At 43.9% G+C, this 18068-nt stretch overlaps 1 protein-coding gene, 1 non-coding gene and 2 pseudogenes across 4 annotated transcripts; 2 read left to right on the top strand and 2 right to left on the bottom strand.

Annotated features, from left to right (window-relative positions):
* Window positions 1-160: 160 nt before the first annotated feature.
* exoc3l4 (exocyst complex component 3-like 4) lies at window positions 161-17719 on the bottom strand. 3 transcript variants are annotated; one of them, XM_076027624.1, is made up of 15 exons: window positions 17526-17715; window positions 16234-16443; window positions 15627-15866; window positions 13928-14029; window positions 13443-13679; window positions 12140-12758; window positions 9839-9956; window positions 9361-9486; window positions 7998-8098; window positions 6830-6928; window positions 4882-5005; window positions 4540-4662; window positions 3374-3529; window positions 2919-3040; window positions 161-998 (listed from the first exon to the last, which is right to left on the bottom strand). In XM_076027624.1, the coding sequence occupies exons 2-15, from the start codon at window positions 16424-16426 to the stop codon at window positions 791-793; spliced, it is 2568 nt and encodes an 855-aa protein (XP_075883739.1). In that variant the 5' UTR covers window positions 16427-16443; window positions 17526-17715; the 3' UTR covers window positions 161-790. The 3 variants fall into 3 exon arrangements, with proteins under 3 accessions (XP_075883739.1, XP_075883740.1, XP_075883741.1); XM_076027626.1 differs by lacking the exon at window positions 161-998 and adding an exon at window positions 1809-2070 and having other exon boundaries at window positions 17526-17719; XM_076027625.1 differs by lacking the exon at window positions 17526-17715 and having other exon boundaries at window positions 16234-16793.
* Window positions 1158-1355, top strand: LOC142889209 (small nucleolar RNA U3; annotated as a pseudogene).
* On the bottom strand, window positions 1811-2015 carry LOC142889212 (small nucleolar RNA U3; annotated as a pseudogene).
* trnad-guc (transfer RNA aspartic acid (anticodon GUC)) lies at window positions 8354-8425 on the top strand. The gene has a single exon. It is a non-coding gene; the product is annotated as a tRNA-Asp (tRNA).
* Window positions 17720-18068: the final 349 nt, after the last annotated feature.

The following is an 18068-nucleotide window of genomic DNA, read 5'->3' as shown; positions in this document are numbered from 1 at the left end:
AAAGTGTCCGTAGAGCTTCTGCAACATGATACACTTTGAACAGGAATACACAATGCTAACAGTGGACCAGAGGCTTATGAGCTCAATCAGAATCTAAAAGACTGAAAATAAATCATTAAACTGTGACATTGTGACAGATAAAAGCATCAACAAAAATGGATTTGAAACAACTTTGTTCTTTATTTTCATGCTTTATTTGACATTTTTCACATCATCATTCACAATACAAATTAAAGCTTTGCTCCATATGCCAGTACCAGATAAATCACATTAATCATTGGAATACATGATAACTCAATATAGAAGAAACTATGAATTCACAGTGATCAAACTATGACTATGACATTTCACATTTTTAAATTTTTGGCAAAAACACAAAGGTGATTCATATTAAGGTAAATGTCCCATTTAAACACAAAATATTGACCCATAAATAACATGGTGCATGATACAAGGATACTATGTAGTGTAAGATTGATTGTACTGCATGTAAGTGTAGCAGCTGATGGTCATCTGCAACTCAACGGTTGCATGCAGACCAAATCAAGGTTTGGCAAATTGCTGCTCTTCCATTTTGATATATTGTATAAAGTAAAGCCATCAATTTTGGGTGTTTTTGAAAAGACGCACACACACTCACAGAGCCAGCTGTGGTTAAAGATGCTGAGACCAGCTCAGTTTCATTTTTGCAGCACCAGCACTGGGCCTTTCTACCAGGAATCAAACATAATCGAGGTTATTGGACAACTCAATGCAGCCACCATGAACTCCTCTGTTTCACTGTGCTGCTCTAGTTATCGGGCAGGAAGAGGCTGAGGCAGGAGAAGGGCAGGTCGGACAGGCAGTCTGTGTCCGCGGCCACGTGCATGTCGCCAAAAAGGACCTGGTTGTTGTCCGGCTCCTTCTTCTTCAGCTCCGAGAGCTTCTGCAGGATCAGCTGGCGCTCGCGGCCTCTCTTCATGCCTCTGAAGTACAGGATAGCAATCAGGTGCTTCTTGCTGCAGGGTGGAGAAGAGGAGAGCACCCCCACAGGTGAATAAAGCAACTGCACCTTGTTGGTTTCATCCCATGAGGGATGGGTGTCAGTGAAGGAGTCCTCCAGGAGTCTTGGAGCTCTTCTCCAGACATAAGAGTCTGACAGAGAGCCTCACCAAGCCAAGACTATACTTTCAGGGATCATTTCTGTAGTTTGTAACTGGAGGAATGTGTTTCTAGAGAGTTTGGGCTCGCTTCCCACGATGATGAGTTGAGATGTTTCCTTCAGAGCAGGAAGCTGGTGGGAAGACTTGGTTTCTTCTCCACTGTTGAAGACTGTTCAGAGCTTCTCACTGAAGCTTTAACATGATCTGAGTGGGTTTCTCCTCTGTTACTGTAACATGCATGGAGGGCATTTCATTGCCTTACTTCGTCCATCTGAGATTGTAGAATGAACTTGATGCACGAGACAGTCAGACTCACAGCTGGAGTCTAGGGTAGTGGGAGGTAACAACAAAATAAATTACCGGGCGAAGGGGAGGGTATAGGGCAATGGAGTGAGACTAAGTATCGTAGTTAAAATAGTTTCTTTATTTGGTCCATAAATGGCCTTTGATGACGAAATGGTTCTTCTCCACTGCTGAAGACTGTTCAATACATCTCTTTTTCTTTTTTTTTTTAACATGGAATTCCACTTCCAAAAGATTTCCATTGGAGTCATAACCAAAAGAGATAAGAACTACAAATAAATCTATTTTCTAAATTGAGTATATCAGACTTGCAAGACAGGCAAGTTCTGTTTCACTCCACAATTTGTTAAACACAAAAAAAAGCTACCACTCAGATCATGTTTCCTCCACCAGAGTCTTAATGAGAAGCTCTGAACAGTCTTCAACAGTGGAGAAAACCTAAGATCTCCCCACCAGCTTCCTGCTCTGAAGGAAACATCTTGACTCATCATCGTGGAAAGCGAGACCAAACTCTAGAAACACATTCCTCCAGTCAACAACTACAGAAATGATCCCTGAAAGTATAGTCTTGGTTGGTTCTGGGTGACTGTCAGGCTCTTCTGTGTGGACACCAGCTCCTTGACCACTGGAGAACCACCATCCAGATTCCCATGATGACGCTTGAGCAACTTTGAAAACAGGGGTCTTTGCTACTTTCCCTCAATTAACATTAAATCTGTACCGTGTCATGTATTATTTTTGAACAGCTTCTCTCACTTTTACGGTGTTGGCTGCATGTTGACATGCTTACAACACAGGAGTCCAGAGAGAAGGGAAGAGTTCAATTATCACAGTTTAACAAATTCCCACCAATCATCTCTGATTTAACCTGTGACTGACAGCTTTTCTCCTCCTGCTGCCAACTTCTTCAACATTATTTAAACTTGAGTTTGGCTGTATTTTGCTCCAGAATTTCTCTACCGCCCATGTTTGGCCTTTGACCCCTTCTCTAAAATGTGTCTCCATGGTCCTCCAGCAGCAACAGGAAATGGAAACTTTCCCGGCAATTCAAAATGAGATTAAATTCCGAATGCAGGTTAGATGTCATTTATTTTGGGTATCTTTTTGTGTCACGTCTGCTTGATGCTAAATGACACTTGTGATCTGCCTGGTTTATCAGAGATTGAGGAGGTGGTGGGAAATTCCCCATGGTTGGCAGCACTCTGAAATAGAAACAGCCTCATCAGCAGGAGACAGTTTGGACTATTATCTCCAGAAGTCTTTCCGTGTTTACTGCGCTCGAACCTTCAAGGGATATTTTACTCTGCGAAAGCGCAAGAATGAGATCATGTAGCTCCTGAAAAAAGGTTGTTGAAACAGCAAGTTTTTCACTTTTATTTTGTGAAAATCTGTCATGGAAACGCAGCTATTGATAGCAACATATGTTTTTATTATTATTATTGTTTAAAAAAAAAATCAACTCATAATGCTTACCTGAAATCTGGGTAATGCGTCACAATTTTCGGCAACTCGTTCTTGATGTTCCGTTTGTCTTTCTGGCCGATGATGTCACTCAGGTCATCGCCCACATGGTGTAAAAACTCATGCTCAGACTTCTGAAAAAAACAACAACACACCGCCAAAACTGTGAGCCTCCACAAACAGATCACGAGATTGCGTTGTTCCCCCTCAAACCCACTCATCATGCAAGGGGCAGAAGCTTAAATGCCATTTAGGCTTCACAACTTCAGATTAGGCTGTTGGTGGTTTCAGTAACTTTATGGCGGAAGCTGAGGTCACTGGCTCTCGACCTCAAGGTCAGGGTCCGTCCAGGACTCCAGGGACAAAAGAAGATTACTGTTGAGCCGGAGCCCAGTTCTTTAATTAAAATGATAATAAATGATAATAAAATTCTTTAGGAACTCATACTGCAGCTAAAAGTCTGTTACCATCTGTTCGGACAGGAGATCTTGAAGTACTTTGAGCTGCTCCCGGATCTTTGAAGATGCTCTCTCGTGTCTCCTGTTGTTGCAAGAGTAGTTCTTCTTCATGAGCTGGCTGATGTACTCCTTCATCACGTGTAAGTGCAACCGGCTGGCAAACTCCTGTAGCCGGGGGAAACACACACACACACACACACACACACACACACACACACACCCTCTGAATTCCAGGGTAACAGGATATGCACCTCAGAAAATGGGGAACTGTATGAGTGTTTCTATTATCTTCCTCATTCAATCATCTGGGTTAACACCTTCACTTCCACCTATTCATTCTCCACCGCTCAATTTAGTGCTCTTGCTGCAATATTTTTCTGCGGTCCCAGCATCCGGCGCAAGACAATGGGCATCACCTACGGCCCCAACCCCACCAAGTCATTTGCTGGAACTTCCAAAATGATTAAAGAGGATAAAGACTTCCTTCCCCGATGTCCGCAACCTTATCGTTTAAATTAATCTTCAGCTGAAACTCCACTGCAGCCGAGACAACAACAAACTGAGGGTATCAGTACTGCGCACACGCAGACTGCAATCGCGTGTTTTGAAGTTCACTGACCTGGTTGCTTTATAACTCTGCAACGCAAGACACAATCAACTCGTGTATTGATGGAGAAGGAGGAAGGACACAACCTCAGGGAACCGCTGAACTTAATACCTTAAACCCTTTCAAATAACGAGTAACTCCTTCATATCAACTAAATGTGTAGGAGTGTGTGTGTATACATTTATGGATGAAATGATGTATTTATCATGGGAGTGGGTTTGGATGTCTGTATTGCGGTATATATTTTACTAATTTCACAGACCCTGAGGCTGCAAAAACCCACTCTGTTTGCCAGTGTGTGTCGCTCATGTGTGTGAGGAAGGGGGTGACTTTTTTTTTTTTTTTTGTAGGAAAACATCTCAGGCTCTAATCAGGTTTGGACCCATGGCAGTAAATCCTTTCAGACTCTGACTCTATCTGGGAAAACATCAGTGACCACTCATTGATTTCACTACAAACAGCAGGCCTGAGCAGTCAAGAAAACAAAAAGCTTGACGAAACTCAGAAAATTCCCAACCCTCCTCCCATTCTGTTTAACTCCGGTTCCTCCTCACCACCTCCTCCTCACCTTGGCGGGCTCTGGACTCATGACGGCACAGTCATGCGAGAGTCGCTCTGTCCGGCTGCGTAGCTGCTTAAAGTCGTCGTCGTTGGTGAGCCACTTTCGCGTTAGCATCCGCCTCAAGTATGGCTGGAGAACATTGGCGGAAAGAAGGGGGACGGTGATGAATACGAAATTTTAAAGACCAAAGTCCGAGACTGTGAGCCATCGAAGCAAAGTTGCGAGTCCCTTTTGGATTCTTGCTTCTTGAGCAACCTCACCATGAGGGCAGCTCTTGGTGAAAACAAAAGAGTTGGCTGAAAAATGGAAACTTTAACCAGCGCAAGCTTGTGTGTGGCAGCAGTGCACCTTCACTTCGTCTTTGAACTGGTCCTCCAGCTCCTTCAGCAAGTTGCCAACGAGCCCCGTCGCCTTTTTTCTGAACGCCTCCACCTGAGTGGGACAGGAATCCTTGTACTCGTCAGTGAGTTTCCTGCAGAGGGAGACATGTCAGGAAATAATGATAAAAAATGATGAAGATAATTTGAAAGCACCTCCTAGGATGAGCTCTACACAGTGATACCAGAGTGATATTGTGTTGTTACTCGGCCTTGTCTCGGTCTCGGACTGGACCGACTGGGGATTTTTGATCCAGACCAGTCAAGACTCAGCCAACGCTGTAATGACACGATAATAACGGAAAAGAATCCAGCTGCTGCCGTTTTATGCTCTGTTGGTGACACCCAGAGTGACACCCTGCCCCCTTATTCCTAGTTCATTTATTTTTTACTTTTATGAAGCAAAGTTGTTTTTTTGAAAATGGTTCAAAATAGTTGGCAAAGCAGCAAAATGTTCAAGAAAATTATGAAAAGACACCTTGCTGAAAAGCGAGAGGAAGCTGTTCCATTTAGAAGCAAACTGGATTTTTTTAAAACATACTGGTAATTTTTCTCTGTTTTCTTGTTATTTTTCTTTAATATATATATAAAGTCTTGGTCATGGTCTCAATGCTCTCTAATCTTGATAATGTCTTGGTCTCGGTTGGTGCGGCCTTGACTACAACACTATAATCCATATAGGCATTCAATTATTGTAATTATTATACAACTGTATATTGACACTAATACTATAGCTATATTTTCACCTCTGCTTCTGTTTTCTTCTGTACTTAGTTTTGTAGAAACTGGAATTTTTAGTTTTCCTAAGGACCAAAATCCCTGCCTGAAAGGATCAGTAAGGTAAGGTAAGGTTCTTCTACCGCAAAGACACAGAGGACTGCACAGACATCTGAATATTCCTGCACGTCCTCCTTGCAAACCATGTATGGTATTTTTTTGTGTGTGTGGGGGGGAGGGATTCTTTTCTTGCTTCGACAAGCCGGGGCAGCTGTTGGGGGCAGCCGCAACTTCAGCTGCGCGTGAGCCCTGCAGACCAGCAGCGTTTCTGTCTCGCAGCCCCGGTTCCCGGAAATCACATGGGGCAGTGCCCGAGGCGGGGCCAGCATGATTCCACACTACAGATGTAGCATGACCTCATTCAGGGAAAAAGTGCTTTTGGCAGCGCCCATGACAGACATTTGCCGCTCAGTTACTCCATGATAAAAGACAACAATCTGCAGTTTGCTGTTTGATTTGAATTAATTGAATTAATGTCTTAAAACAAGTCGGACGCTGGGACTCCCAGCGGACTGAAATAGCTCAGCGATGACTCACTGCGATGATCCCTGTTAATGCATTTTCTGCCTTTGCCCCGACTGAGAAAAAAAGAGTAAAATGATTACGCTGGAGCTGAACAGACGCTCAGAACATTGCTGGAATGTTTCTACAGCCCAACGCAGCATGGGACCTTCAAATTAAGAGCACATGAGTGGAACAAAGTTGCATGAAAATTTTCCTTGCTCAGGGGATAAATTATAACTCATATTGCAGAAAGTCAGCTCAGTGTTCATTTATTTAAACTCAATCAATTTCCCCGGTTTTGCTTTTTGTAGTCACAATTTGAATGGAGAGCAAAACCTTTAAGCGTTTAAAAGGTCTTGGTCTGTAATAATACAGATGATGAGTGAAATTTTGGGGGGATTTCTCATTTCAAACAGTCATTTGAAGGTGATGTTGATTCAAAAAAACAAATTTCTTTTATCTTTGTCACTATTTTGAAATACCTTTACTAAACTGCTACTTTCACTCAAACAGACAATGAATGCGTACGTGACAGACGTCTCCCACAGCAGACAGTTCATGATTGGTCTACGCTTATTTTTTTTTCTTGCCAAGCGTGCTGCGCTGCCTTCGTGGCTTCGAGAAGCCACGTGACTTACAGTAAAGCAGTGAAGCTGTTGATGTAGGATACGTGGTATTCCACCCAGAGAGGCTGTGGTCTGAGATCGTCGCAGTGATGCCGGAACTCCATCTCAAACCTGCAGAGAGGGACGTGAGTTAGTGCAATAAATGCATGAACTCATGTTGACGCAGATGTTGACGCAGATGTTGACGCGTCAGCAAGTGGTTTATTACCATTTATATTCCACAGATAAAGGCTAAATGAAAAAGAAACAAGCTTTGAATAACCTTTAGACCAAGACTTTCTTTTGCACTTTATGATATAATCAAGATCGATTTGTTATGGAAGCTGGAGAACAACAGCAGTGTTCAGCTTGCCGATGATTTCCGTGAGATATTTTTGTGAGATTTTGATGTCAACTGCTGCGTGGTCGTGCCATAATGTCTTCACTATTTTGTTTTGGAAATGTAGCATGACAAGGGAACTAATGCACACATGGTGTCTGCGGCTAAATAACACTGGAAGGCAGTGGGTTGGCGAGTCAACAGAAAAAATATCTTATATTGCTCAACAGGGGAGCCACACGGCTGTGAGGTGAAGCACCAAAGAGCAGGATCCCCTTTTGAATTATTTTTACCCTAAGCTCCGTGGGCGGATTCCCCCAAACACACACTTGGTTGCTGCATTCAGTGCGCGCCACGAGTCGTCCAGTCCCACGCCTGCGAAAGGCCCGAGTCATTCTGTTCTTCCAGTGTTCAAATCTGACCTCTGATCTTTTGCAAATAGGAGTCATACTATGATCACAGCAACAACAAAAACATTGACGCAAATCATGATTTTTTTTTTCCAGACTTGCAGACACAGTGTGTTGGCACAAGCACACAGTCACCATTGTGAAGGATTTTAGTTATGCTGGTCTTTGTTTGTTTGTTTGTTTGTTTGTTTGTTTGTTTGTTTCAACACTGAGCAGAAATTGTGGCATAATAGTCATTTTATCATTTGAATGTCATGATATAATATAATACAATTGTATCATTATCATTGCTATTGTCATTATCAAGTCTGGGCCTCACCAAAATTAATGACGAAGCCTTCAGCATTCGCCAAAAAGCGCATTAAACCAAATGAGTCTTCTGATGTGTTGGTCTTGTCTTCAGGACAGCATCAGCTCATTGTGTATCATAGCACTCTTCAGTGTGACATACCTTTCAGGAAACTGTGTCAGCTCCTCGAGGCACGAGAAGATCACTCTCTGCTCCAGCTGCGCATCGATACTCCGAGAGCACGCAATCGTCGGCTGCACTTGCTGCATGCACAGCGACACAAACGAGCACAGTGAGGAAAACAAGACGGAGCACTCTGGCGCCCCTACGTGGTCATTTGACATATCACCGTGATTTTGTGTCGGTCGTAAAATTAATTTGTGTACTCGTTTTTTTCTTTTTAAAAATCTCATTAAGCTAACACAATAGATAAATAATATAAATAATAATCAATATGACTCGCAGTCTGACCGAGTGCATTTCTATAAAACCATGCGCAGTCGTTCATATCGCATGCCTCCTCGTTAGTATAGTGGTCAGTATCCCCGCCTGTCACGCGGGAGACCGGGGTTCAATTCCCCGACGGGGAGTAACAAACTTTTTAGTGGCTTTTTCTTTATGGATGGTTTAAGAGCACTCAATCAACAATAACGACGTAAAAGGCCGATTATTCCCTCAACGAATATCAGTTTTGTCAGGGACGGAGCGACATGGTGGTAATATGAATTGATATATATGTCTTTAGTATTATATATTTCTGATTGGATAACTGGTGTGGAATTTGTTCTTGTCACGGGAGACTCAACAAGAGAAAACAGACAAGGCGGTACGAAGAAACAACAGACCTGAAGACGCCATGAAAAGACAACGAGAAACAAAAACTACAACAGGAAATAACAGGAACTATTCGACGAGGACAAAGACATACAGACGAAGATTACTTATATAAGATATACGATTATATAAGATAATATGAGGGCAGCGGGGGGGGGGGGGGGGGGGGGTCACAGGTGAAAACAATCAAGGACAGGACAGACAACGAGACACAGGTCACAAAAATGACGGGACGACAAAATAAGCGGGGGGAACAAAACAGGAAATAACTCGCGAGAAAACGGAAGGAGACGAGACTATCACAATAAAACAGGAAACACAAATAACTGAACGTGACAGTTATTGGTGAAAAGAGGAGACTCAAAGGCGGAAATGCAACACTAACCCATATCCTGGGACAGGAACAATCGGGTACAGGTTTTTTATATTAATATTAACATTGGTGAAGATTAGCTGCCCTGTAATTCATAGGAATGGTGACAGGGCTACACTGGTAAAGTCACCCTGAAAAAAAATTACTAACAAAAACTACAGTAGCACTTAGAATAATAAAAACAGTCATGGCTCATTTTAGGTATCTACATATGCCACAACTATGTGTGTCATAGGTTTCCTATGTGTTGTAAACAAACAAACAAACAAACAAACAAACACACACAAACAAACAAGAACTGGAGTGGCAGTGCCATACCGTCCATATGTCCATGGGAATCTGAGAGGTGAGGTAGTCTTCTTCCTTCTCCGGGCTTATCTTTTCTTTCCAAACCTCAGAATGCTGCAGTTTAATGATATTGTCCATTGAAGACCTCAAATCTCCCTGCAACCACACATGAGAATCAGCAACAAGAGAACTTTTAAATAAGTTTTATTAACCTATTTCATGATATTCAATATAAGCATTTGCTAAAGTAATATATGAGATTATTTTTTTTTAAATCCAGAAACTGCAATATGAAAAAAGGACCATTTTATATTGAAGAACTAGTACTATTGGATGTTGGAAGTGTCTTTTCTTTATCTTAATGAATTCCTTTGGTTGAGGATGTAATTGTTGGTTAATGACATTCCTTATTTCTGCTCAGAAATACGTGGTTCATTTTTACAACTTTTCTCTTTCTTTATTTTTCTTTCAGACACCTCTGGCAGTATTCTGTCATCACTTGGCTAACCTTCTGCCTGCAGCAGTACTTGTCTTTCAGCCGGTTGAGGAAGCCCTCCTCCAGCAGCAGCTCGCTGCTCTCATCCTCCATGTCGGGCTTCAGGGACAGACTTCCCATGATCCTCTCGCTGTCGAGGTGAAATGAGACACATTTAACAACATTTCATGCCGCTGCGCTCTGTGGGCACTGAGGAATGCCAGGGACGGCGTGTGGTGCTTCAGATCACGCAGAGAGAAGAAAGAAATCAGGCTCTGAAGGTTCCACCAGAATATGTGAAGATATAAAATCTCAATGTCTATAAATAAGACAGAACGGAAATTATTGCATTTTATTTAAAAGTAAATCACTGTTAAATCCCTCAACAGTTCCAAGTTAATATTTTTAATGAAATCCAGCCATTCAAAAATAAAAGCATGTTGAGCATCAGTCGTTCATTTAGCTACTTGCGAGTCTTTCTCTCACTGTGGATGTGTGATGTCCTGTGTTAAAAGTGTTTTATTTTAGGGCCAAACTTTACATAACTGTGAAAATGTGGATGTGACCTGGTTTAGAGATTTTCCATCTCGACCTCATGAGAGCGTGCCGCCTCTTCTGCTTCGCCTTTTTTTCCCCTTATTTTTCCTTTTTTAAAAATCAGATCAGCTGTTTATTTTTAGCCTCCCAAATGTTGTCTGGAGAAGAGTTTCTGTTTTTGGTTTGGTGTGGCCTGATTCAACAAGGTGTTGCCTCATTCCTGCCTCCGGTGGTGGTTGACGCTGAACATTTCTGCATCAACAGTAAACAGGGCTCTGCCTGCCAGTTGAAATGTGTCTTTGGTGATGTTTGGAAGCCTCTCAGGCTCAAGACATCTCATATAGCAACTCATCCCCCTTCTGCCCGTTTGCATTACTGTCTGAAACAGCATAAATCCAAATGGTTGCCTCCCTGTTACGTCGCAGTGCTTTCTATGTTGTATTTTGAAATAATCAGTGCAAATTTGATGAATCCATTTCAACACTTATTTTGATATTATTAAACGATTGTTTTGATTTGACATTTTCCTTTTGTATTTCCAATTGCACCAAATAGTTTATGTTATGTTTTGTTTGGTTTTTTTAACCAGAAGTCTATACTACATATATCCTTCAAATCTCTGTTGTCGGACTCTGTTCTTGCTACTCCAGGTGGAGGAAACTTCTGACTTTGACGTTTGTTTCGCTTGCTTTGTTTGCTGGCTAGCTGGCACTCAAAGCTGACCGATTAGACTGTTTCCAGTTTTTCCTGTTTACTGATAAGTCAGTTAGAGCCGTTGGCAAAAGCTTGATGATCCCTATGGGTGCAGACGTCATCATTAAACACACCCAGAAGCCCCTGCTGAGCCACAGTGCTCAGCTATGTTTAATTAAACCAATAGCAGTAAAACCAAGGTGTCTGTCTGCTGTTACTGCAAAAATACCATTTCTGTTCAACCTGCTTCCATTACAGTAACAGTAATTTTTCAAGCTGGTCACTTCTTCTAATTAAATGTTATTTATTATCCTCCTCTGTGGTATAAGTGCTGCTTGCAGAGTCGCTTTCTTGTTTTCTCACAGCCTCATGGAAGCTGATTGGATAAACAAGACCAGGGCCGTCTCTAGATTGGAAGATCTTGCGCCGAAGTGTAAGTTTTGTCAAACCCCTCATTTTTGAAAAAAAAAAAAAAAAAAGGGGGGTAACAGAACGGAAGCCACTTGTAGCATATTAATATTTAGAATTTAAGCTGCATGTGCTGATTAAAAACAAAATTTTATATGCCCTACATGGCCATGAAGTGACTGTGTGTTTATCCCTGGGGTTTCATGAGTTCTTGTACCATTATTACTAGGATTGCCAAAAACCAGCAGACAGCCCTCCTTATCATTTACTCCCTTGTGTTTGGAATTTCCAACAACTTTGGATGCAGTGGAAGCGTGATTTCACGTGGCATTGTCAGGAGTCAGAGTGCAATGCAGTGCAGTACCTTTTAGATACAGGAAGTTCTACATCTAAAACCTGTACTGTGAACATTTCATGCCAATACTTTCATAGCAGTAGCTCAACTGGATGTCTTTTCATTCAGAGGGATATTTTCACTTACGGTTGGTTAAATGCTGCAGGCCGCAGTTCATTTTTGTTGTTAGGGTTAGGGTTTGAACGGGCCGACCCTTTTACCCTTTCACAACGGCTATAAGGCTGGAACTTTTACATCTTAAATCTTTCACTTAAAATGGAAGATAAATGGATCAAAACCAAGAGGGTTGCACACATATTTTCTGTAACAATCCAGTGAGGATGTGCCTTTTAATCTCTGACCTCTTGTAGCTGTTGATGATCCAGTTCAGCAGAGCGTACAGGTCCTTCAGATCCGCCGCCTGCTGCTCCAGCTTCTTCAGGTGCTGCCCGACGACTCTGTGGTAGGAGCTGACGTAGGTGCCGAACACCTTGAAACTGGGCGGGTACGACCACCGCAGCTCCCTCTTCACCTTCTCCAAGTCCTCCACGATGGCCTTGCCCAGCCGACCCAGATGAACTGCCAGCCAGGAGACGTTCTGCTCCCTCGTGTCCAGGTGAACGCTCTCCACCTTGGCTTGCACGCCCAGGGCCACTGCCTCCCTCCACGACTCCATCCAGCTGTCCGGAAGACCACCAGGATCCGTGGCTCTCTTATCCTCCTCCTGAATGATGCGGGCCACAAACACGAGCAGCGGCTTGTTCCTGGCGGTGAGCAGGTTGGAGTCTCGTACTATGTCGGTGAGTTTGCTCCTCAGGTCTCCATACAGGAGGTTGAGGTCTTGCTCCTTCCTCACGACCTCCATTGGCAAATCCTCCCCGCATGTTTCCAGTTCCTTCTGGAGCTCCTGCCTCAGGGCCAGCAAGTTCAGGTGGGCTTCCTCCAGAACTTCCATCTTTATCAGATTACTGATCTGCATCACTGTGAAAAAAAAACAGAGGGTTATGGTCTCCAAGTAAGCATAGAAAAGATACACAGCGTATGTATGACCATGCTGAAAAGTTTTCAACTGACCAGAGAGCAAAATGAAAAAGTGTGAATCTTCAGAACCGCAATAATCTTTGAATATACTAACTGTACCAGTTACTTTTTGTTCTGGACAGGCTTTGGTGTTGTCTACAGACAAACTGAGGCCCAGAGTGTTTCACATGGAATAAGATTCCTATCTCTGTCCTCTGTTGTTGCCATAATAGAGCAGAGGTAGAGGACAATCGTTGAAAGAGGCAGAAAGTTGCTTTGGAACACTGAGAGAAAGGCCGCATTCAACACACACAAACCCATGTAAGTTGACTGACATATAAGAACGTGAAGGAACTTTAAGGAGATCAGTACGAGACTTTGGAAATGTAAAGTATTTAGTGGCAATAAGGCCTACATCATTTTGCCCCAACAATTTCAGTAAATAACAATTTTATGGTTATATCCAGATTTAATGAATGAATGTTGGTGGTCGACCTCGACAATAATCAATCAAACTTCTAGTTTGTCCACTGTCTAAAACAAACTTTGTTCTTCTTTTAATGCAAAAGCCACCTGGGCTGAATCTGGATGCTTTGCACACACACAAAGAGAGCACTTCCTGGATGCACAAACACACAGTTGTACCTGAGATTGGCGTGTGTGGTATTTCTTGGAGCATGTAGTCTTCGTCCAACTCCTCCTCCTCCTCCTCCCCCTCCACCTCCTTAAACACCTCCTCATCGTGCTCCTGCTCCGTCGCTGAGGTCTCAGTGGCACCGCCGGGGGGTTTGTTCTTCTCCTTCTTCTTGCCAAAGACCAGACTGTGGCGGCCGTATCCCAATCTTTTAATGATGGAGGCACCAGGCCTGGACATGTTTGGATCTAAAGAGGGATTCCAGTTTTGTAATGTTAAGCCAGGCCAGGTTTTTGTTTGTTTGTTTGTTTGTTTGAATTGAATTGAATTGAATTGAATTGAATTGAATTGAATTGAATTGTGTCCTTCAAAATGAATGTCCGGTGTTTTCTTTGCCTGTGACCAATCAAAACAGCCCTGCAACCTACTTTTGGGTCACGACCCACCTGTTGAGAAGGCGGAGATCGACAGATAGGTCACTAGTTTATGGCTTTACCTGTCAGTGAGCGCTTCAGGCCTGTCCGTGTCTGGGGCAACATGTCACAGTTGTCCTCTGCGGTTGTGAGCGGTGACGCCTGCATGGAGGCGGAGCTGGGACCTGTCAGAGAGAGAAGCAGCACAGAACGCTGATCTCGGCCAAATGTTTCCTCCTTATTTCACAATGTCCTCCCTCAACTGTTTTTCTGGTAAGTCAGTGAGCAGAAAACGAAATTGAACTGATTGAACTGATTGGCTGATATGGTTTCATTTTCACTGGGGTTTTGCCTTCACGAGGGGCCACGCATGACTTGGCAGCGCTCTGTCCTCCAAGTGACCGACGAGTATACCGGCGCAGGAATGTGAAAGATTAGGTCACGATGAAAAGGCCGAGCACCTCTTGGCTCCTCGCCAGACTTTTCCGTTAAAGAGACAGTTTGAGCTCATTTGTCTGACCGAGAACGCAATTTCAATTTCCGTTGGATTGTCTCTTCATTAAATTAAAAGGTGGTTTCCGGTCACGTAGACTACAACCTTGCAAAAATGAATTTTTTAAATTTCTTTTAGGCATTAAAAAGCTCAACAAAAATAAACTTGAACTAGAAAAGAGCGCCCTTCACATACACGGCAGTTCTCGATCTCCAGCAAGCAGATTTATCTTATTTTACTTCTTGCCCTCATTAAGCATTGCTGGAAGACTGCTGATTACTGATTTAGACACAGATTGTGTTGCTTTTTCCTTCTGCGCTGACTTCCTCCTTATCTGACCATCTGTCGCCTAAAAGGACACATCATGGGAAATACCAGAAAGGTTGTTCTCGGTCATTCGTTTCTGATATTGCAAGCAGCCATGGCGGAAATTAGAGGCAACCATGGACTGCAAAATCCTCATCACAATGAAACTATGACCACTATTTCAATATTTCCCTGCCCTCTATTTGAATTACGCACCGCATTGAAGCAATGTTTGGCGTATAATAGAAGCATTCAACATTGGCCAGAGCACAAAAATACAGTTTAGGTTCGAGTGTAGTCAATTGATTCTGGGGAATTTAAAAACCAAACCAAGGACAAAAGACTTTGATTTTGTGGTCTGTCACTGCCAACACTTCTCGGAAATGCAGCCATCCTCTCCTCCCTCTTTCCTGAAGCGAAACCACGGATTACTTCAGAGGGAACAAGTTCACACACAACACCTGCACTCGATGGAATGCCAGATAAGAGTGCTGATGTATTAGAGTTGCCAACCGTCCATTGAAATACAGAATGGTCCCGTATGTGACAATGAAATGCTGCGTCCCATTTTGAATCCATACGGGATGGGTTTAGATTAGATTAGATACAGTAGTTTAGATTCGTACTTTATGAATCCCGTAGGAAATTCAGCTCCTCAGCTGCATCACAGTCACAATCAGTGCATATTGATTGTTGGGTAAAAATATGTTGAATTGAAATTTATTTCTAATGTCTATTGGTCACAAAGCAGTTCAAACCATGAGAACCATATATTTATTTGAAACCCTATTTTAAGTTATGCTAAGTCGGGTTAAGGTCAACATGAACAAATGAGAGGAACAATGATTAATAGCTAGAAGCTCTTTTAGAAGATTTCTTGTTCCCCCGTTAGCTCGTCGCTACGTGCTAATCCCCTCGACCGTCTTTGAGAGCTGTAAATCGGCAGGTCGGTGAACTTCTGGACTTTCTGCGTCATTACTCACTTGGCGACGGCGGCGTGTCGGAGTCCGCCACACCAGGTGTGACCTTTGACTCCTTGCCTCCGGGCGACAGAGGGCTCCGCTCAACCACTCGCCTGATGCTGTTCCTGAAGGACGAGCGTATCTTCCCCAGTGTCTCCTTCTTGGTCAGGGTCTTGCTGTCGCTGCCCAGCGACGCTCGGTCCTCGTCCGAGGGCTCGGAGACCCTGTCCGTCGTTTCTGACATCTTCTTCTGGTCGGCGGCTGAGCGATGTCCCCAAACAAAACAAAAAAACAACGATGACGACACACAACAAAAAAAACGACAACATCATAACCCTTTACGGCGGGGTGAAGGTGAAGTAGGGTTAAAGTGAAAATGAACGAAGTAAAGGAACAATAATTAACTAGAAGCTCGCTAAAATCATTGTGGGATGCCTTGGGAGCATGGCATTGGTCCAACCTCCCGTTAGTCCGACCAATTGCCCATTGGTCCGACCTCCCCAAACCCCAACCACAACCCTAGTGGGAGGTCGGACTAATGGGCAGTTCCTGGATCTCTTGCTCCCCCGTTAGCCAGCGTAAATTGACGGGTCGGTGAAGTTCTAGAACTTTCTGGGTAGGTACTCACTTGGTGAGGGAGGCGTGACCTTTGACCCCTTGCCTCCAGGCAACACAGGGTTTCGCTCGGCCACTCGCCTGATGCTGCTCCTGAGCGACGAGCCTATCTTCCCCAGCGTCTTGGTCGGGGTCTTGCCGTTGCTGCTCAGCGACGCTCGATCCCCGTCCGAATGCTGGGAGATCCCGTCCACCGTTTCTGACATCTTGTTCCGGTCGGCGACTGAGCGATTGTCCCCCAAACAAAACAAAAAAAAACAACACAACACAACCCTTTACGGCGGGGCGAGACGGAGCAGATGTCGCTGCCGAGCTCGGCTGAGGAATGCGCGTGCGAGAGGTGTGTTTTAGGAGGCTGCACTCGGGCAAAAAAAAGCAGAGGGAGTGCTTTTTGTTTACAGATAACATCCAACACCGCTATGCCTCCCAGGTCAACACAGCACGGGAGCAAAATATGGTAAGAGTGTGTCGTAACAGCGGCTATACCGCCGGGGGGGGGGACGTCCCACCGACTTTCATACTGACGGGGCGAATCTCTCACTGACTCTCTTGCTTCTCACAGTGTTTTGTTTCAGGACGCGGTTTTTATGTGATTACAGCTTAAGAAACCACTGCGCCAAGACTCAAATTCCCTCCCCCAAGCCCCCCATCTCCCTCGGGCTGTGACTTCCAGAAGTTAATTAACACGCACTGAAAGAAATTAAAGTGTGTCGCGCCGAGCTTGTTGTCCACTAGGGGTTACCTGAGTGAGTCTGGAGATGATTTTGAAACCCTCTCGGCTCTGTCGACAGCCTGCGTTTGAACCCGCTTGAGATCACCCATTTTAGCGTCGCAAAGGTTGTTTGAGCTAATCACTAAAGGGAACGCGGCCAACTCCAGGGCTTATGACTGGAGAACTCTGCATTCACAGGTTAGCGGCAGAACTGCGCAATAACATTCATTTTTTCTCCACTGTTTTTAACCTATTTATATTTATACATCATGTTTATAGAAAGATTTGCAATATTCTATGGTATATATTCATATGATACACACACAAATGCAGGCACATGACTCGCGGCGCCCACACTGACCACTGAGCCGTGAATTGCGTCCGAAGGTCAAATTACTGATTGCTTTTGTCATATCAGCGTTTACAGCGAAAAGCGCAAAACAAAATCTATTCATACCAAAGACAAATATTTGAAAAACGCAAAGTGCAAATAGAAAGATTCGCAGAATTTTGAGGCATATTCGATAGAGAGAGAGATAGAGAGAGAGAGTGAGAGAGAGAGAGAGAGAGAGAGAGAGAGGGTGTTAACTCACCTGCTTCCAGGCAGAAAATGCTGAGCTGGAACTCAGAGTCGTGCTGTTGCTTCACTTTTGCTTTCCCTGCTCAAACATGCTTGACAACTGAGAAACACGGAAGCAGGAAAGCACCTCGCTGAAACTGCCGCATCTGGTGTGGGGAGTTCTGGGTATTCATTCCAACTGTTTCACTTCATGGACAACAAACCGGCTCTTTGAGAGCTTGACAAGAAGAGTAGGGTCCCGCCTCCTGCGCCAGAGTCTGAATTCAAGTGCTTAGTGGTTGAGTTACTGATTAAAAGGTTTGATCTAAAGCTGACTCTCACACAGGCTGGGCTGTTTACCAAGCCTATTTATGGCAACTCTAGTGCAGTTAATATTAAAGAAACAGGGCTTGTCCACCACCACTGGCCTTCACTTCTTACCTGGAATGTGGCGCGAAAGACTCGGAGCGCTGACGCCCTCGACCCCCTGTTTGCACTGAGCCGTGAGTGAATGAATGAGGGACCAGCAGCAGTGGAAGGAAGCTCTCTGATTACCCAACACCACACATTGTACATG

The sequence above is a fragment of the Nelusetta ayraudi genome, unplaced genomic scaffold, assembly GCF_046127955.1.
Source record: "Nelusetta ayraudi isolate G7.1 ecotype Tasmania unplaced genomic scaffold, CSIRO-AGI_Nayr_v1 ptg000021l, whole genome shotgun sequence".
Taxonomy (NCBI): Eukaryota; Metazoa; Chordata; class Actinopteri; order Tetraodontiformes; family Monacanthidae; genus Nelusetta; species Nelusetta ayraudi.
Note: the sequence above shows the minus strand (reverse complement) of the source record. Positions and strands in the feature narration are given on the sequence as shown.